General features: G+C 38.3%; 1 protein-coding gene across 1 annotated transcript in view; it reads right to left on the reverse strand.

Moving 5' to 3' along the window:
* Nucleotides 1–21,774, reverse strand: part of LOC123876171 (prothoracicostatic peptides) — an 85,235-nt gene that overhangs the window by 20,847 nt on the left and 42,614 nt on the right. Inside the window, exon 2 of the mRNA XM_045922336.1 lies at nucleotides 16,749–16,838. Within this exon, the coding sequence (XP_045778292.1) occupies nucleotides 16,749–16,838 (90 nt within the window). The remainder of the gene's footprint in view (nucleotides 1–16,748; nucleotides 16,839–21,774) is intronic.

Raw genomic sequence — 21,774 nt, forward strand, 5'->3', positions numbered from 1 at the left:
TGATCAAATAAATAAATTGTTTTTAATATTAACAGCCCATTGGGTCAAAGATATTTACGTTAAAGTACCGGAGAGGAAAGAATTTCAATTGTTTTGTTGTGGCAAAAGGGTCTGTTGGTAGGCAGGCGTAGGTCGGTCGGTATAGTAGGTTAAACTGGCCGACGACGTAAATCTTTGAAATTTTTCAGTAAATAGGTTTCTGTGTTTATGACACAAAGTTTTCTTTGTATAACCGCAATAAAAACAAATCCATATTCATATTACAAATACGAAAGCGTGCGTGGACATAGGCTACTTTTTATCTTGGGTAAAAAATTGTTCCCGCGGTATTTTTAAATAACCTAAATCCGCGTCGACAATTCACAGCATCTGCATCATCCGTATTTCGTACAAAGATAGCTTTCACACCAGAGATGGATATAGACTACATTTTATCCCACGACAGTTTCAACAAGTGTAAATTAAAAATTTATAACACCCCCGACAAATGAAGGTTACAGTAACTAGAAAAGAGCTGATAACTTTCAAACGGCTGAACCGATTTTCTTGGATTATAGCTAAGAACACTCTCGATCAAGCCACCTTTCAAACAAAAAAAACTAAATTAAAATCGGTTCATTCGTTTAGGCGCTACGATGCCACAGACAGACACACAGATACACACGTCAAACTTATAACACCCCTCTTTTTGGGTCGGGGTAAGTAGTTACCTAGTAAAACTTAAGCTATATCAAATACAAATAATTAACTAGGTATTTAATAGATTGTTTCATACCTTTGTTTCGAAAAAAAAAGCGAATTGTAGCTAAAAGTACAAGATTCTATTTGAAATTCCCAACAAACAAGCTTGTCTAAGAATGCACTTTGATGCAGTTTTATTCTTTCCCGTTGGCATTTGAGCGCATTTTTACGGCTTTTCAACTTGCTTTGAGTCCAAGCATCTTCAAAGTTATTTGAAGTGTTTTAAAAGAAAAAAGGCTAGTCAGTAGTTGTGAAGCGAATTTGTTCAGCTTGATTCTTTGATAAAAAGTGCGAGAGTGTTGCAACACCTGTAGAATGAGCCACAATTTCCCCGTGTACCTACTGACGGATATGTCTAGAAAGTTCGCTAATTCTTAGTTTTTACCCGACTGCGGCAAAGCCAAAAGGAAGGGTTATGATTTTAGCAGTATATGTATGTGTGTATGTGTGTATGTTTGTATCTAGATTCCACCGTATTCCACCGTAGCGCCTAAACTACTGGGCCGATTTTTATGAATGAGGTGTCAATCGATTCGTCGTAAAGGTCCGGGTGACATAGGCTACATTTTATATGAAAAAATTGACCTAACGGATGTTACATGGAAAAAACTACTGATGCCCGTGACTTCGTCCGCGTGGATTTAGGTTTAAACAAGTGCGAGTCAGACTCGCGCACTGAGGGTTCCGTACTCGGGTATTTTTTTCAACATTTTGCATGATAAATCAAAATATATAACATACTACATACTTATAAATAAAAATCTGTTGTAGAAGTAAGGTAAAGCCCTTTCATAATTTATGATACCCCACTCGGTATAGTTATCTTACTTTGAAAATTGAAAATAGAAAACATTATATTTGTTCATGAACATATTTTTTGAACCACAAATTCATAGTTTTCGGATTTTTTCATTACTTGTGCTCTAAGACCTACCTACCTGCCAAACTTCATGCTTCTAGGTTAAAGGGAAGTACCTTATAGGTTTTCTTGACAGACACAACAGACGGATAGATAGATAGGCAGACAGAGAGACAACAAAGTGATTCTATATGGGTTCCGTTTTCCTTTTGCGGTACGGAACTCTAAAAAAGCAAATATTCCTATTGTTACATTTATCTGTCGCAACTTGCAAAGCATCCTGTTTATTTTGGTTTATTATGCAAATCGCAGCGCGAGCGTCTACAAAGGAAGTTTAAACAAGTTTACAGATTTAATGTAAGGAAATTTTAAACCTCGTAGCATAATGGAACCACTTACGTACTGAACAAGCGAGTGTTATCCTCTTAGCTCTGATAAATGAGAATAAACAGGAAAATAAAGCGGTTATGAAATTTCCAACATGATTTTTGTGCATTTAGTTCCTTTAGTTAAATAAATAACGCGTGAATTTTTATTTTATACCTAAATTCAAGGCATCTTATTTCGAATTTTCAACCAGAATTACTTCAGGAAAGTTCTAAATCGTATATCTTTATATAGGTACCTACTTAGATATTATGAAAAGTTATGGTCACTATTCGTTGGAAAAATATTGCAAAACTTTAATTTTTTCAAAACCATAATAATACTAATAAATTTCGTGTCTACTAGCTTTTTACGGTTTAACCGTTTATCCGATTTTGACGTTTAGAACTAAGATAGCTTGCATCTCGGGGAAGGACGTAGGCTACTTTTTACCCCACACAAGTGTAAATTAAAAATTTATACCACCCCTGACGACTGAAGGTTACATACAGTAACTAGAAAAGAGCCGATAACTTTCAAAACTTTTACAAAAAAAATCAAAGAGTTCCCACCGGATTGAAAAAAGTAAAACTTACGTGAATGAAATCGCGGGCAACATCTTTTTAAGTAATAAATATATTTTTTAATACAGTTGCTCAAAAAGTGGCGTATTGCAGGGATGTATAGCGTTCGGGATGTGGGCTATTACATACTCGTGCTTTTTCTTTACCTTTCCCGCACTCGTGCTTTTTCTTTCCCAACTGTCAAAATATTAAAAAGAAAAACCAACCATGAAGTTTTTACTAAAAAAATTCATAGAAGTTTTTATGATTCATGCAAATACGTATTTCTAATAAGAAGCTACTAATTTGTTTCAATATCAGATTTAATGATTTGATTGAATGAGTTTGGTTAGGTTTCATTTCATTTCATCTCATTAAATTTCATCTTCATTTCATATCAATAAAAAACTTCTACTGAAGACTTGGCTGTATGGGCATAGTTCCCTTTGCCTACCAGAATGGGTGAAGAAAAAAAAAAACTCTGCTTATATTCTACGGTTGGCGCCATTTTTCAGAAATTTTCTTTGCGAGTTTAGTTGTTGGTTGGCTAAAATGAGTAATTTCGACCCTAGTTTTTTATATCTATTAACAATAAAGTTGTTTTAAATTAAATTAAGTTAGTTGAGTTTATTGTGTTTTTATTATTTTATTAAATTGCTTCATTTTTTCCCAACTGTATTAAAAATAGTCGTTCAGTACACGTGCGGAACCGTCATTGCAACTCGTTCCGACTGTCAACCCTCGCCTTCAGCTACGCCTCGGCTCGGGTAGACATTTGTCGGAACTCTTTGCAATGACAGCCTTTCCGCACTTGTAATGAAATATACTATTTTAGAAAGATTGATAGCACATTAATTAATTTTTTCTCTTCGTGTTTGGAACTTAACAACGAAATTGTAACTGTTCAACATATTAACCCAATTTTCACAAGGCCGTAAAAATGAACAGTCAATGCAGTACTAAAGCAAGTTGGGAGTAACAGGGAGGCCCGCGGAGGCCGGGGGAGGCCGGGGGAGGGCGCTAGAGGCTGGCGGGAGCAAATTCTCCTAATTTCATAAGCGGTTGCCGCTTTAAACGATTCCAAATGGAACGAGATTGCCATATTTGCTCGGACTAATGTTTTGACAGACCGTGTTTCGTTTAAAATTGAATAAAATTAAATTGTAAAATAAATCGAAATATACTGTTAAGTACTTTTAATTGCAATTATTTTAAAAATTAACTCCGCCAGTTTACTGTTAAAATTTAAAAAACCACCGATTCAAAAATCTCTATAAAAAAACTAGAAAAGGCTGATAACTTTCAAACGGCTGAACCGATTTTTTTCGATTAAGTATAGCTAAGAACCTCTCGATCAAGCCACCTTGCAAAAAAAAAACTAAATTAAAATCGGTTCATTAGTTTAGGAGCTACGATAACACAGACAGATACACAGATACACAGACATAACACCCCTCTTTTTGGGTCGGGGGTTAAAAATAGATTATGACCAAAGTGAAACTTCTGTGTAGTACCTCCTGTTGTGATTTGAAACTCGATGAAACGAAAAAGCAACACTAAAAAGAGATAAACCAACACACTTATAGCCATAGACAATAGAAATACAAATATACACTGTGTGAAAGTTTCAACACTCTACATATTACGGTTTATGAGATACCTACAGCCCGCTGACACACACAGGCGGACTGACAGCGGCGGTTTAGTATTAGAGCCCCTTTGGATACAGAACCCTAAAATGATAATAATCGTTTGTCTGGTAGTTGTTTTGGAGTTTCTCTACGTAATCACAACCGAAATGAGGAGATCCGTAGGAGAATCTGAAAACCGACATAGAGTCGGCTGTTGCGAGTTGGGCAGGGCATATAGTTTGAAAACCGGCCAAGTGCGAGTCAGACTCGCGCACTGAGGGTTCCGTACTCGGGTATTTTTCCAACATTTTGCACGATAAATCAAAAACTATTATACATAAAAATAAATAAAAATCTGTTTTAGAGTGTACAGGTAAAGCTCTTTCATATGATAGATATCCCATTTGGGATAGTTATCTTACTTAGAAAATTGAAACACGTTTTAATTTTTTTTTTAAATGATGTAACCACGAATTTGCTGTTTTCATATATTTTATTCCTGTACTCGTGCTATAAGACCTACCTACCTGCCAAATTTCATGATTCTAGGTCAACGGGAAGTACCCTATAGGTTTCTTGACAGACACGACGGACGGACGGACGGACAGACAGACATACAGTCAGACAGACAACAAAGTAACCTATAAGGGTTCCGTTTTTCCTTTTGAGGTACGGATCCCTAAAAACCAATAGACTTTGGGGTCACAAGCCTCTCAAGTGACCTGTGTCACAGGATAATACAGGAGAGATGAATGAAGTGCTCAGACGAGGCTATCAGTAGGTACCTAATCTCTATACAATCTATCTGTCTGGGGATCAAAGATACGCATCTATCCGCATTGTTCTGCTTTTAACTGAATCGTGGGAGTTACGAAGTGCTTTATTTTACAGTTTGATAAATTAACGAAAGCGGTCAAGTGCGAGTCGAATTCGCACACGAAGGGTTCCGTGCCATCGTGCAAAATTGTGAAAACTTCAACTCTCTACGTACCTACCTACTACAGCAGGATGAGTTACAGCCCGTTAACAGACAGACTGATAAACAGTGGAGGCTTAGTAATAGGGTCCCGTTGGCATCCTTCGGAACCCTAAAAATTGTAATCGTTTGACTGGTAAGAACTTAGGAATTCAACATTTTGAACCTGAAGGTTAGTTTTCTTGAGTAAAAGTGGTAGGTATCTATTCTATGAAAGTAACATAAGACAGGTCGAGATGGCAATCGGGGTATGAGGCGGGGCGTCTCCATCCCAACTGCCATATCGACCTGTCGCTTACTATATGACCTAAGTTGTGTGTAGTCTGCCAATCCGCACTGAGTCAGTGTGGCAGACTATGGTTTAACCATAGTCTTCTTATTTTGAGAGGAGATCCATACTCAGTAGTGGGCCAGCACCCATGGCATACGATTATACAGAGGAGATGAATTAGGAGTTAAGAGCACTCAGACATCTCTATAGGTATAATGTAATTGTCCGTCTGTCTGGGGATCAAAGATACGCATCTATTGCATTGTTTAGCTCTCTCGTGGGAGTTACGAAGTGTCTTACAGTTTAACTAAAAACAGTTTGATAAATTAATAATAATAATAATAATAATAATAATAAATAGGCTTTATTGCTTACTTATTGCTAGTGACAAACATACATATGTTATAAGTAAATTAAATCTATAAAAATAAAAAAAAAAAACTAACAATAGCAATAGGCCGCAAACTCAGCATGGCCGAGCATTGATGACTGTACAGGTATATTTGTACAGGTATTTATTGTACAACGAATGTTGCTGTATATATAGTAGCGCCGTGTTCTCTACCAGGGTAGTAATAAAAACAAAAGAAATGAACACTAAAAAAATATATATTATAATTCACTATTTAAAGTTACAATTTCTTTGGAAACAACAACACGCTACAAGAGGCTAGGGGCAACTAACCAATTTCGCTACGCCGTCGCACGCGTAGCCTCTAAAATGCCTATTTACTAGTGCCTCTACATCACACCACCCCAAATTTTTATCTTAATAAAAATTAAACAAATACAAATTTCCGCAACCTTAATTTTATTTCACAATATTCGTTCTTTATTTTTCGACAACCCTAACAATGTTTCCGATCGGCTTACCCAACAAATCATAATTTAAACACGTCACCCAGTTAAAGTGTTCCTTTGATTCGATGCATGGTACATCTCTTAACACATTAATACTTGAGATGAGGTCACTAGAACTTGAGCGGGTGGCGACGGGGTCGCTGTGGCAAGTCCACTTACAATTGTTGCTATGCCCGCGCCATCCAGCCTACGTTGCACTCAACGCTTCGAATGTTTGTTACATTACATTTTACATTTACACACTATCCAATAAACTATAACAATCGTCAACCACTCTAACACTCTCAATAATAAGGTTTAGTTATGTCTTCTAATAAAAAATAATACATGAATAAAATAAAAAATAATATATGCGGATCGGGGCCATTTTACAATACTTATTTCGTAATACTTATTGCTTAATTGCTAGTTGATACTCAAATTATTCTACTGATACCTAACGGGCGTTTTGCTGACTCTCCCACTCCGAGTAGTACGGATTGTATGAGTCGGCAAAACATCATCGTCACTAAATCTACATTTTTTCTTACATGTCGTTTCATCCGGCGTCTGTCGTGGATTTTTGATATCCAGGACAAAAGCCGGTTTTAACCTGTCAATTGAAATAAGTGCTTGTCTATTGGGTAACTGTACTAAGTATGCTTTTTCCAACCGCTTTATGACGTCATAGGGACCGTCATACGGTGGTTGTAGACACTTACGCATTACATCGTTTCTAACAAAAACTTTTTTACAGTCTTTTAAGGCAGGGTGCACAAAAATAGTCCGAGAGTCTCTGTGTGTCTCGGGTTTCGGTCTTAAATTACTAATTACCTGTTTCAACTGCTTTAGGTACTCCTCACCGTCCGTTATCTTACTATCCGATGGTTCGAAAAATTCTCCAGGGAGCCTCAGAGTTCGCCCAAAGGTTAATTCCGCGGCGCTTACCCCTGTGTCACTGCGTGGTACTGCACGTAGTCCCATCATAATGGTGTGCATTTCTTCAACCCACGATCTATTGTCCTTTAATCTCGCCATTAAGGCGGCCTTAAAACTACGATGCCATCGTTCGATCATGCCATTACTTTGTGGATGGTACGGTGTCGTCCTAAACTTATGAACCCCTAAATATTTCATTAACTGTCTAAAGAGACTGCTTTCAAATTGCTTTCCTTGATCTGAACTCAAATTAATAAAACACCCATGTCTAGTAATCCATCCTTCATACACGAGTTTGGCTACTGTCTTCGCACAAATATCTTTAATTGGAAATGCTTCCGGCCAACCTGTTTCTCTATCGATCATTGTAAGACAATACCTGTAGCCTTCCTCTGAAATAGTGAATGGACCTGTAATGTCAATGTGTAAATGACACATTCTATCTACTTTTGCAAATTGCCCTAAAGGTGACATAGTGTGTCTGTGAACCTTTGCTTTTTGACACTCTATGCACGACCTAGCCCAAATACCTATATCTTTATTCATCCCAGGCCAAAAATAATTATTAGTTACCATTTTCCTTGTTGTTCTAATGCCTGGATGGCTGAGGTTATGTATTGTTTCGTATGCGATACGCCTAAACTGTTTTGGTAAGTAAGGTCTAGCCTTATCGCCTCGCAAGTTACAAACAATGGGCTTATTTACACTCGGCAAGTCAATTTTTATTAGTCTCGTGTTACCGTTTTTTGTTCCTAACAATTCTGTGAGCTCTTTGTCGTTCGCTTGCGCAATAGCCACTTCTGTGAAGTCAAGTACAGACGGGCACGAAATTGTTTCAACTCGCGATAACGCGTCCGCGGGCGCGTTCTCTTCGCCTTTTGTATAGCGTATATCCGTCGTGAACTCACTAATAAATAATAACTGACGGGTCCTTCGCGGCGTTTCTTTACTACTACTTAGCTTTTTAAACGCAAACGTTAACGGCTTATGATCTGTATACAAAACGAGATCTCTACCTTCGAACATGTTCCTAAAATATTGCACTGACAAATAAAGCGAAAGTAACTCCCTGTCGTAGGTACTGTACTTTTGTTGCGTGTCAGTCAATTTTTTCGAAAAATAACCTAACGGAACCCATTCGTTATTTACTCTTTGTTGCAATGTGCCTCCAACACAACTATTTGACGCGTCTGCCATTATAGCAAGCACTTGACCTGTTATCGGATACGCTAACAAAGCAGCGTTCTGTAAATTCAACTTGCATTGTTCGAAAGCTTGAACAGCACTTTCTGTCCACACTATACTACTTTTGTCACGTTTCTTTGCTCCGTGAAGATACTTATTTAATTCAGCTTGATATTCGGCTGCCTGACGCAAATGACTTCTATAGAAATTTACCATGCCCAGAAATCTACGAAGTTCCTCTACCGTTTTCGGTCTGGGAAAGTCTACAATGGCTTGGACCTTGCTTGGTAACGGCCTTAAGCCACTGGCTGACACCTCATGACCCAAAAACTCAACTTTATCTTGTGAAAACGCACACTTTGCTAAATTAATAGTTAACCCAACTTGTTGTAGTCTTTCAAAAACGGTCTCTAAATGTTTTTCGTGAAGCGAACTATTTTCGCTAGCTATTATTAAATCATCTAAGTATGAAAAAACAAATTCTGCTTTATAATTCGCACAATCCGGGTTATTTTGTTGAAAATTTGCCTCTAAATCCTGTAAGACATAATTATTCATGAAACGTTGAAACGTCTGTGCTGCGTTTCTTAAACCGAAAGACATACATGGCCATTCAAACAAACCAAAAGGTGTAATGATAGCTGTTTTCTCCACGTCATCCTCTGCTATCGGAATAAAGTGATACGCTCGGTTAATATCAATCCTACTAAATACTTTCTTATCGGCTAAAATAAACGTAAAATCCTTTATGTGAGGAATTGGGTATCTATCAGGCTTCGTAATTGCATTCAGCGCTCTATAGTCTCCACACGGCCTTATATTACCATCTTTTTTAGGTACAACGTGTAGAGGACTCGCCCACGCACTCTTTGACGGGCGGCAAATACCCATTTCCTGCATAAGGCGAAATTCTTCTCTTACCTTTTTAAATCGGTCCGGGGGCAACGGCCTTGGGCGCGCATGCACCGGAGGACCTGAAGTCTCGATGTGGTGTCTTACGCTGTGACGTGGTGGTTCTTTGAACGTCGCTGGCATTGTCAATTCTGGAAACCTACTTAGAAGAGAATAACATGGATGCGACTCGGCTATAGTAAAAATAGATGAATGCTCCGAGTTTACTATAGTGGAAATTACATACATGTTAGTCTCTTGATCTAACAATCGTCTATTTCTTAAGTCTACTAACAAATTATACTTAGCTAAAAAATCCGCTCCTAAAATGGGTTGTTTAACGTCGGCTATTACAAAAGTCCACTTAAACGCACGACGCAATCTTAAATTTAACACTAGAGTCTTTGTTCCGAAAGTTTGTATTTCACTACCATTCGCGGCATAAAGTTTGTATTTATTATTCATTGCACTGTCACACACTGATTTATAACTTTTAGGCAACACTGAAATGTTCGCACCTGTGTCTATTAAATAACGTATGCCATTGTCTTTATCCGTAATACATAAACGGTGGTTCCCTAATTCGACGCAGGTACCCACCGGTTCCACCTGCATCTTTACTAGTTTTCCTGCTTATTCCAGGTGCACGGCTGTTCGCAGCGATTAGCTCTCTGCCTATATTTAAAATGATGCACGCAGAGCCAGTCCGGGCTATCCGGGGTACGTCTGGACCTATTTTCCTCTCGTCCTCGGGAACGCGAACGACCACGGAACCTTTCGCGACCTCGCCTGCCTCGCCAACTGTGTCTGGACCTGTCCAGCTGGTCCAACCTTGCATGTATCCTGGCTATTTCAGCTGCCATCGACGAAGTTCCGGGTACCGCCTCCTTTGCTGCCACTTCTGCTACTGGTTGGGACTTCATAGTTTCCATTACTTTGTCAGCAATCACGGCTAGTCTGTCTAGATCTTTAGCTTCTGTCGCAGCCAGAACGCCTCGTGCTGCTGCTGGTAGCAGATTCTGCCATAAAACACTTAGGGTCTCATTATTAATTTTACCCCTGGCCAGATCCTGCATCTTTCGGAGGAGGTGGCTGGGTTTCTGATCACCCAGTTCCATTTCCCCGATGAGCTTCTGTATCTGGCGGTTCTCCGACTCTTCATACATGTTCAGCAACCTTTCTTTAAGTACCTCGTACTTACGCACCTCCGGAGGATTGATCAGGATGTCCGTCACCTGTTGAATGACATCCTTACCCAGCTTGGATACCACTATATTGTACTTGGATGCGTCTCCTTGTTTTTGTGGTGCCAGTATTGCCTCCAGCTGGATAAACCAGACCCTAGGTTGGTCGGTCCAAAACTCCGGGATCTTCGACGTGAGAGATATCGACGCTAGATACGTGTCTTCATCCTTCACTACTGTTGTAGGTTGCGCCATTTTTACAGTTTTTTAGTTTTTCACTTCCTTGCACGTGTTAACTTGAGTTGCCCTAGCTTACGTTACGTTACTTTATTTTAATAAAATTAACACGCGCTACCCTGGTAGTTCAAAGTCCGAGTCACCAATGTACAGGTATATTTGTACAGGTATTTATTGTACAACGAATGTTGCTGTATATATAGTAGCGCCGTGTTCTCTACCAGGGTAGTAATAAAAACAAAAGAAATGAACACTAAAAAAATATATATTATAATTCACTATTTAAAGTTACAATTTCTTTGGAAACAACAACACGCTACAAGAGGCTAGGGGCAACTAACCAATTTCGCTACGCCGTCGCACGCGTAGCCTCTAAAATGCCTATTTACTAGTGCCTCTACAATGACAATGCTCAGCGCTGGTTTTCAGTTTGCTCCAAAAAATATTGATTAATAAAATAAAAACGCACCGCGCCCGTTGCGTTCCCTGCTTATTGATCAATATTAAAATGAATACAGTACAACCCAAAAAGAACCTTAAAAACCGTACAGTAGAAAGAAAAATGAAAAGGAGAAAAAAGCACACACATACACATAACAAGCAAAAAAAAAAATGAAAATAAAAACTAAACAAGATAAGATCTAAACAAGATGTCCCTTCCCAGCTAGGCCTAACGAATAATATTATTAATAACTTAAATAGTAGTATTATAGACAACAATAATAATAGTATGGTTCCAATTAATCAAGTATCTATGTATTATATAACTAAAATTATTTACATTATGCACTAGTCAGATATATGTATATAAATAAGACTAGGATAGAAAATTTAGCATATCTAGCCTTAATTTCATTATTAAGACGTGTAAATAAATAAGTTAGGTGTAAATAAATTTAGCTGCCTCGATCTGGTCATTTAAATAAAAATTCCTTAATTTATTTTTTATTGTGATCTCGCTAGTAGGATAATTCCATTCCCGAAGCGGAGGCGGGAGATCGTTCCAAACCTTAGCTGCAGCAAAACGGAAACAGCCCCTGAATCCTGCCTTTTTATGAGTGGGTATAGCCAGCTTCTTTTTTTGCTGAAATCGAGTCGTGCCTCTGTCAACTCGCCAGTGTAGTCTGTCATATAAGTACGGCGGTCGCTTGTTAAATATTACTCTGTGAATCAACATTGCAATGTGTAAGTTCCTACGTGATTTCATACTAAGGATTTTATGGCTATTGATAACAGGTGTAATATGGCCTCTCCTTGGAACATCAAAGCAGAATCTAATGCATGCATTCTGTATGCGTTGAACGGCCTTTTCAGTCTTTTTGAGCAGTCTAGGTCCGTATATAGTATCACAATAATTAAAAGCTGACAAAATAAGAGATTCCACGAGTATCCGCCGGACTCCGACCGTCAAAAAACGCCTTACACCGTATAGTACTTTTAGCTTGTAGAAAGCGTTCCTTATCTTAGTGTTAAGATGTTCAATGAATCTTAGGTCTTCATCCATATATAGCCCTAAGTTTCTTGCGATAGCCACATTATCAATAGGCTCGCCTTTTATAGCTATATTTGGTTTTCTCCCTTTTATGATAGCTCTCTGATGCTTACTTCCCAACACCATAAAATTCGTCTTTTTGGCGTTAAGAACTAGTCTATTTTCCTCCGACCATTTAGAAATATAATCCAAGTCCTTATTTATTAATTCTGCCGCTTCTGCTGTGCGTTCCGGGTTAAAATGGTAGTAAATTTGAGTGTCATCAGCATATAGGTGGGCATGGCAGTGTCGTATATTCTGGATAATATCGGCAGTATAAATTATAAATAGTAAAGGGCTAAGGCTCGACCCTTGTGGAGTACCCCGTGGAACAGTGTTTACCTGAGATAACAACGGTACTTTCACGTCTTCGTCAACTACCACATACTGTTTCCTGCAACGGAGGAACGAGCTAAACCAAGTACATGCATTCGAATCGACACCATAATATCGCAACTTGGCTAACATAAGTTCAACATCTATACAATCAAATGCTCTAGAGAAATCTAGCAGTATTAGTATGGTACCCTCCCCTCTGTCAGATGCAGACAGTATGTCGTCTGTGACTGATGCTAAAGCCGTTGCCGTCCCGTGGCCCTTTCTAAACCCTGATTGTACCGCTGGAAGCAAGTTATTTGTTTCTAGATACCTAGAGAGTTGGCTACATACCAGTTTTTCAATGATCTTTGACATAACTGGTAGTATACTAATTGGTCTTAGATCTTTGTAGTCTGAAACAGTTGCAGATTTTGGGAGCGGTACAACCTTGGCTAGTTTCCACCGATCAGGAAAAACATTTTTGGAAATAGAGGTATTTAGTATGTAAGTGATTATTGGCAGAGTCCGCGGTAAAGTTAATTTGAGCATGCTAACCGAGATGTCATCATGACCTGCCGAATTAGTTGTTATGCCTTTAATTATCTTAAGAACTTCCTTTTGCGAGCATACCTGTAAAGAGAACACATTGTCCGTACACCTATTTTCTGTAAATTTCTTTACTATCTCTGGTGGGACTGTAGTGCCACCAGGTAATGTTAAAAAGTGATCATTTATTCTATTAGGAATTTTTAAGTGTTCTGGTATATGAGATGGGGTTTTATGACCAAACGGGGAGATCTTTTTAAAGTGATACCACATTTTATTCGGCTTTTTTAAATTATTATTGACATAAAACGTGAAATAGGCAGTTTGCTCCCTTTTAATGCTCGCGTTTGTGTAATTTCTAAGGTTTCTATAATATGACCAGTTCGATTCCTCATTGTATTTGTGCGCTTTTTTTAATGCGTCATCTCTCAAATTCATCATAATTTTAATAACGTCTGTTATCCAAGGGTGAGGCTTCTCCTTAGTTTTAATGCACACTACAGGTGCATGTTTGTCAAAAAGCTCTAATATGTGATTGTTAAACTGTTCGACCATTGCAAATTAAAGTTCTACTAAGTTAAGTGATTTTGTTAAATGGTGATAATAAAAAGAATACCCGGTGGAGTTTGTTGTGGCTCTTCTCAGACCTAGGCGCGTTTGGAACCCTCGTAGCTTTAATTTGAAGTTTACGTAATTAATTATCACCACTATATCATCTTACAAATCTAACAATTCTAAGCAATCTAAAATTCTAATCAAAAGGAGTACAGTATAATAGTACCTTCTTTAAATAAATTATTTTGAGTTTGACTATCATGGCAGCCAAGTTCGCTAATAAATCAAAAAAGTTTTGTACTTATATGGACTAACTGTATTAGTTACTTTAGTGTGCTTTAGTTTTTTATTAATAAACTTGTTTGAAATATAAAACATTGTGTGCGCATATTTACTTAAGGACTAAGAGCCGACGCGTGCCAGACCTTCGTTGTTTAATAAAAATTGAAAGTTTCTCTGCGTATTGTCCAAAACACAGGGAGGAACGATCAGTGACTATGAAGTTTGGATCATGGTAGCTTTGGGAGATTACAGATAATAATGGTGTAAAAAATCTTACGCCAAAGTGTAAACTCTAATTTTTTTACACATTATGAGACAGCATTGCCAGACACTTAGTATTGTGGCAACACCCCTTAAAAGCCGTCTGATAGGGGTCTGGGAGACCCTTATAGGATCTTATATTATGTAACTAAATGTGTGTACACAATGTGAGATGTAAAAAAAATTTCGAAAGAAAAATAAAACCGACTTCAAAAACCACAAACACTAAAAAGTACAAAATAATTTTTGTTTAGCTACACGTGTAATGTACCTAGGTATGAAGTCGAGCGAGCATATTAAAACAAAATTAGAAATCCAAGAGTGAAGCTCGCCCGACTTCATACCTAGGTACATTACACGTGTAGCTAAACAAAAATTATTTTGTACTTTTTAGTGTTTGTGGTTTTTGAAGTCGGTTTTATTTTTCTTTTGAAATTTTTTTATTTCACACTTTTTAGTGGCCCCACTGTACTATAATATGCTATGCCCTGTTAAAACCCTACTGTTTACTAAGCTATTACATTGATCGCGAGCAATTTGCTCTTATCCATTGAGGAGTTCTGTTCTCCATCTCCGAAGATTATCATTAGATCTTCACCAAATTTATATGGGACCACCTGCACAGTATACCCTTTCAAACAAAAAAAAATTTTCCAAATCGGTCCAGGGGTCTTTGAGTAATTGGGGAACATACATAAAAAAAAAAAAAAGATTCCGACGAATTGAGAACCTCCTCCTTTTTTGAAAGTCGGTTAAAAAGTAAAGAATAAAGAAAGAAATAAAGCCACTGCGCCACGGAGGTCCCAAAAATGAATACAATGATGTAAGAGCTGTTAATGACATCGCCAACAAAAGCCCTAGGAGCTGGCTGTAGGTGGCTCTGACAGTTATTGTTTTCGCCCGACTCGCCCTTCCATGCACATTGTTTTCTGAATAATAAGCTCATAATTGGCTGTTTTGTTAGAAATTATAGCTTGTTTTATTTAAATCAAGCCTTGATATTCTTGTGTTTATAACCATAAATCTAAGATATTTTTTTTTTTGGGTTTTATATCCGAAGGATGCCAATGGGACTTTATTACTAAGCCTTCGCAGTCCGTCCGTCCGTCCAAGCGTTCGTCCGTCGGTCCGTTCGTCCGTCCGTCCGTTCGTCCGTCCGTCCATTCGTCCGTCCGACCGTTTGTCCGTCCACCGCAACACGTCCGTGTTCGCATCTCCAAAATCCTTGAAAGTTTTCCTCAAATTCTTAGTGAGTGCTTACCTCATAAAAGGAACCTACTCGGCTGTTCGTTGATAGATCAGTCAGTCAGTCAGTATCTTCTTATACGTAGAGAACTCTTTTTATGCATGCACTATGCACTGACAACTGCCCGTGGCTTCGCCTGCCTGTCCGTCCGTCTGTCTGTCAGCGGGCTGTGAACCGTAGTAGAGGTAGAGAGTATAAATTTTCACATAATGTCTATTTTTATTGCCGCTATAACAACAGATAGGTACCCACTTAGGAAAAATTTCAACATTTCAAAATGGTAAATTATTTTGACGATTCAAAAGCGCTTTTAAAAGTTTACTTGAATAAAAATATATTCTATTCTATTCTAAACATCTACGTTCATTTCATCCATACAAATTTGGAGGCAGATTGTCAACATATTAACTGATTTTCCCCATATTTCACCCCATATGGTAAGCCTCTCGATTGAATACAGAAAAGGTTTGTATTTGTTTAGGGCTCCGGGTGTGAGTGTATCTGCCGCGTCAACACGCCATGTCTTTTATATTTTACACGCTAAATCATTTACTGGTTTTACGTTTTCCTCCGATATCTTTTCGCTGCAGAAACAACAATTTATGAATGAAATACCTACTTTGCTACACCCTACTTTACACATACTTTAGTTTTCCTTAGTTGGCTCAAAAGCTAAACAAGTAGCTTCTCGCTGAAATGCGTGAGAGGCGCACTGTACGCAGCCTAGTACGACCTTGTTACAGCGAACGGACTATGAAATCATGCTCTTACACATAAATTTAACTAACAGAAGACCTAAAGCGCAGAAGAGCGACGCAATTTGCCCTGCGGAGCGGCAACGCAGTGCCCGCGTGGCACCCAAAACTCATAGTGTGGCCGCAGTTTAAGCGACCGACAAGTACGTCGCTCAGACGCTTAAATTCGATCATTGACTTGTCATTAAGTACGAGACTACCAACTATTTACAATTGCGTCATTGAAGTGTCAGTGGCACGCCATCGGAAGACAATTGTGACGCTATTGAATTAGTAGACTACCAAAATTGCTAAAAGTAGCAATTACGATGTCATTGATAGACAACTGAAACACAATTGCAATAGTAGACTTGGGGCCCAGGTTGAAATCTATAGAGCGCACCTTGACTTTGCTTAGATTTAAGTTTCAGTTTAAACGAGACAGATCTACGCCGGCGGTATAACGCTGTCTCCTTTTAACAGTGACTTAAGTCTGAGCAAAGTCAAAGTGCACTGTATAGATGTGAGTCAGCCAGCGGGCAGTCAGCCGCTCACTGCTCGCTCTACAGGGACACGGCATAGTGGTACAAACCTGTGGTGGTGGCGCGTCGTGGGGAGCGTCGGCGGCCGCCGCCGCGGCCAGCGTGGCCAGCGCGAACAGCGCAGCTACGCAGCATCGCATCTGAAACAATACACCCAACATCATTCCACATTCAGGCCGTCATCTACGAGATGTACTTATTATTGTCTTAAACAGAACTGTGGCTAATCGACTTAAAACTTACAAAATATACATTTCTTATTCTTATTTTTAAAAACATTAAAATACCTTCAACATAAAAAATATTTTAAAAACTAGCTGATACCCGTGACTTCGTTCGCGTGGATATAGGTTATTTTAAAATCCCGTGGGAACTCATCGACTTTCCGGGATAAAAAGTAGCCATGTGTTAATCTGGGGTATAATCTATCTCCATTCCCTTTCACCCAAATCCATCCTGTGGTTTTTGCGTGAAAGAGTAAGAAACATCCATACATCCATCCATCCATACATACAAACTTTCGCGTTTGTATTATTAAGTAGGATATTACGGCAATAAAATTATGTATATGAATTAATCAAGACAAGTAACCAAATGGTACCTAAATGATTTCAAGTAAGATTAAATTTTAAGGAACAAGTGTAAATTAAAAATTTATAACACCCCCGACAAGTGAAGATTACAGTAACTAGAAAATAGCTGATAACTTTCAAACGGCTGAACCTATTTTCTTGGATTAAAGCTAAGAACACTCTCGATCAAGCCACCTTTCAAACAAAAAATAAAACTAAATTAAAATCGGTTTATTAGTTTAGGAGCAACGATGACACAGACAGATACACAGATACACACGCCAAACTTATAACACCCCTCTTTTTGGGTCGGGGGTTAAAAGAAGACATTATTTTTATATTTTTCTAAGACGCGTCACCGCCGTGTGATATGACGTTGTATCGAGGGGCTTTTTATGAGCTTTTTAGTAGCGCCTAGGTTTTGTTTATTCTGAGCGTTTGAGCGATTAAAATGCCAGCCGTGTGGTGTGGGCGGTACAAAGTTAACCCAAGGCGTGCAGAATGTCAGTCTTCCTCTAAATATAATCTTTTCATATTCAATATTATTAACTTTATTTATACTCAAGCCTACCAGGACCTTCACTCCAACCGAAAATAAGTCTAAATCGATACAGGTTTTTAAAAAAACGAATAAAATAAATATTAATGCGTATAAAAAAAGTCTTCCAGCGCTGCGCTTGCCAGTGCGAGATGTAATGGTGATAATTAGGTAATTACGTAAACCGAAAACTTAAGCTACGAGGGTTCCAAACGCGCCCCGGTCTGAGAAGTAGCCTACAATAAACTCAGATAATAGTTTCATGGAGCTGTATAACCTTGTGATTAACCTTTCATGGCATTTTTTTTTGGTTTTTATTGTAGTAAAGCTGACGACGGCGTGGACCAAGTGCACTTAGCATCGGTGTCAAAGTCCTCAAGAAAAAGAACACAGCTTTCAAGCATTGATCGATTTTAAGTTTCAATTTTTTTTTGCTTTGTTTTCATGTATTTCAGGTTAAATCACGGTGAATTTGTTTCTTCGTAATTTGTAGAACACTTTGATATAGAGATAATACATTCATAAACTATATCCTCTATAGCTCAACAGGTTGAGGAGCGGACTGAGTTCCGAAAGGTCGGCGGTTCATACCCCACTTGTTGCATTAATTGTCGTACCCACTCTTGGCACAAGCTTTACGCTTAATTGGAGGGGGAAAACAGGCTCACTACTGAGCACGGGTCTATTCTTAGAATGAGAAGGGTTAGGCCATAATCCACCATGCCCGGGTACCTTCGCCACCCAGGTAACTGAGAAAAGCGAGCTTAATTTACATTGTAATTTAAAAAAAACCTGTCCAGTGTAAATCGGATTCACCCGCGAAGGTCCATCGTCGAACAAGAAATAACACTTTTTAGTTTTTTTTTTAAATTTTCATTGAATTCAAATTCAAACTATTTTTATTCAATTAAACTTTTACAAGTGTTTTTGAGTCGTCAAAATAATCGACCACTGGTTCGGAATGCCGTTCCTACCGAGAAAAACCAGCGAGAAACTCAGCGGTTGTTCTTTTCAACTATTCAATTTACAATAATATGTCATACTGTACTATACAAGCAATTGCAGCCCCGCGCATTGCTGGAGCGAATCAACTCCAAGCTTTTTTGTCATTTTTCAGGAGCATACTTTTAATAGATCTTTTAAACTTGTGTAAAGGCAAGTCTAAAATTGACTGTGGAATTGCGGTCATTTTCATCATTGTTGGCAATAGAAATACACATTCCGTGAAAATTTCATTTTTCTACCTATTACGATTCGCGAGATATTTACCCACTGTCAGACAGACGAACGGACAGACGGACGAACGGACGGACTAATGGATAGAAGGATAGTGGAGGCTTAGTAATGGGGTCTCGTTGGCCCCTTCGGGTACGGAATCCTAGACTTTTCTTTTCTGGAAGGGTTCCATACATTTCCTTCAACTAAGGTCGTGAGATGAACGATGCTGCAATGCCTCAAGTACCTACCTACACAAGTTTCACTCACAACTGCTCGCCCGGGATGCTGTATACTTGTACTGCAGTAATTTGCGAGATCACGAAATTCACCGAGGAACAATAAAGATAAGTTTACTTCTGCCCGGGTTAAATTCTGCCCTTGTTATTATGAGTAGTGTAAGGTTACTTTTAAAAATTAATTTGAATTGTCAACAATAATACAAAATTATTAACTTATCTAATGAAGGTACTTTGATAAAATCGATATTTGGCTCATTCGATGTCATACAATCTGTTACTAGGAGGCCGACAAGATTGAACTTGCATAAATACGGGTGTTTCGAAGGTTTTAGTTCAGTCTCCTTCCGAGATTCGGAGCGATATCGCATATTTTCGGTATTTGGATTGTGAACTGAATAATTAGATGTTGTGATAGCAATCACGCTCTAATTAAATTATTTATTTTGGCATTAGTTTGTTTAGATTAAAACTCTCGGATAACCTTACACATTAAACTTGTGTTTTTTTGTGTTGGTTTTGGAGAGGACATTCCAATAATTCGATAAAAATATTTAAATAATACCTGCTTTTCTGAGTGACGCCAATAGTAGGTACTTAGGAATACGCGATCAAAACATGCTGCTACATTTTTTAGTCTTTTAACTGGCGAAGTGTGGATTTGGCACACTTCACACACCTTTCAGTACATTATGATGAACTCTCAAGCATGCAGGTTTCCTCACGATGTTTTCCTTCACCGTTAAGGCAAGTGATATTACCTATATGCTAAAGTAATTGAAAATATTACAATAAAACTTAAAGCTAGCCTTATCTAATTACTATACAAATCATGCCCGCGTGGAATGGTGCCAAGAATACTGGCTGCATGTCCGCGCTGGACAGCCAGGCTGATCCGTTGCGCAAAAAATGAGCCAGCCCTTCTGTCACCCGATGAGGCTATTAAACTAAAGTTAGAGGTGAACCCCGACCTCCTAAAAATAAGGCGGACATTTTATCCACTAGGACTTAGGCTAGGTTTTCGTAGGACCTAGGGTTTCCTAGGTTTTCTTGACGGACAGACAGACCTACAGACATACAGACAACAAAGTGATCCTATAAGTCTCCGTTTTTCCTTTTTCCGGAACCCTAAAAAATGTAATTTGTTATAGAAAGGAAATTTTCTAATAATATGTCACCTCCGTGGCATAGGTCAGGCTTAGGCGGTGACCGCACGTCTCGCTCGTCTATTTACAGAGCACCCTTTATCGCACCCACTAACAAAGCAACTCCACCGGGGCCATTGGGTCATCGTGCACCAGGGCGAACTTTACATTAGCTATTAAAGATCTTGAGACAGTCTAAGGTGCTTTAAAAAGATTTTTCATTCCAATAAACCTTTACAAGTACTTTTGACGGTATATTCTGCCACTGTGGTTCGAAATGCGTTTCTTACCGAGAAGAACCAATAATAAATTCGGCAGGTGATATTGACGTGGTTCATTAGACACGTTCAAAATCAAGATCTAATCATTTATTCAAAATTGTCCACTTAATGGTGATAATCAATTAATTACGTAAACTTAAAACTAAAGCTACGAGGGTTCCAAACGCGCCCCGGTCTAAGATTGCATAATGAATTACATTTTTGGTATTTACTACACTGTTAATGTTACGACAGTTCTAAAAATGTTGTACACATCGTCACATAAAACTCCAGGTAATTCAGAGCCACTAGATCTCAAAAGACTGCCAGGTCTTGCTGAGATGCTAATAAGGTCCAACCAGCCAGTTAGGTAGTGGATATTCTGCACTGACAAAATCCAAACAATAATAATTTATTAAAAGTATGAATAATGACATATAAGCTATAATGAAATTGTATACATTTTACTTTGCTGACACATTAGGGCTTATAACAGAAAACAGTAAGAATTTCTTGAATCTTAGACGCGCTCTCCCTTTAAAGTTAGGAAATTGAGATATGATGTTTTTCCTAGCAGGTCGATGTGATACAGTGAATACTAGGTGGGATATCGTTTCTACACCCTGTATTACTATACTACTATTTTAATGTTAATAGTTTAATTCAAAGTGTCGTAACAACCCCAAACTACCTTTTCATCGAAATCTAAAGGTACGAGCGATAATAATAATAATTTTACAAGTAGCGGTTAGCAATAATTTAGTATAGATTATTATTTAATTAACGCTCACTTACGCAATTATAAAAATTTGGTTGTTAGTAGATATTAAAATAATTATATAGCTAGGTAGTTTCCGCTCTGAAGACACTCATAAATAAGTCCGGTCTTTGCAATCGATTTATTGATTTGACAACATACGCGTTACATCAGCACCTGTGGATTTCCTCACAACTTAGGCTCGATCCGCACAATAGCAATAGTTAAGTAGAGATTCATTTTGCCAAAGTTTATATCTTGATTATTGATTTATTAACTAAAGAGATAATTGAGAGATTGGGAGGTCCCGGGTTCGATTCCCGGTGGGGTTTGGAATTTTATAATTTCTG

This window comes from Maniola jurtina, chromosome 21 (genome assembly GCF_905333055.1).
Source record: "Maniola jurtina chromosome 21, ilManJurt1.1, whole genome shotgun sequence".
Lineage (NCBI taxonomy): Eukaryota > Metazoa > Arthropoda > Insecta > Lepidoptera > Nymphalidae > Maniola > Maniola jurtina.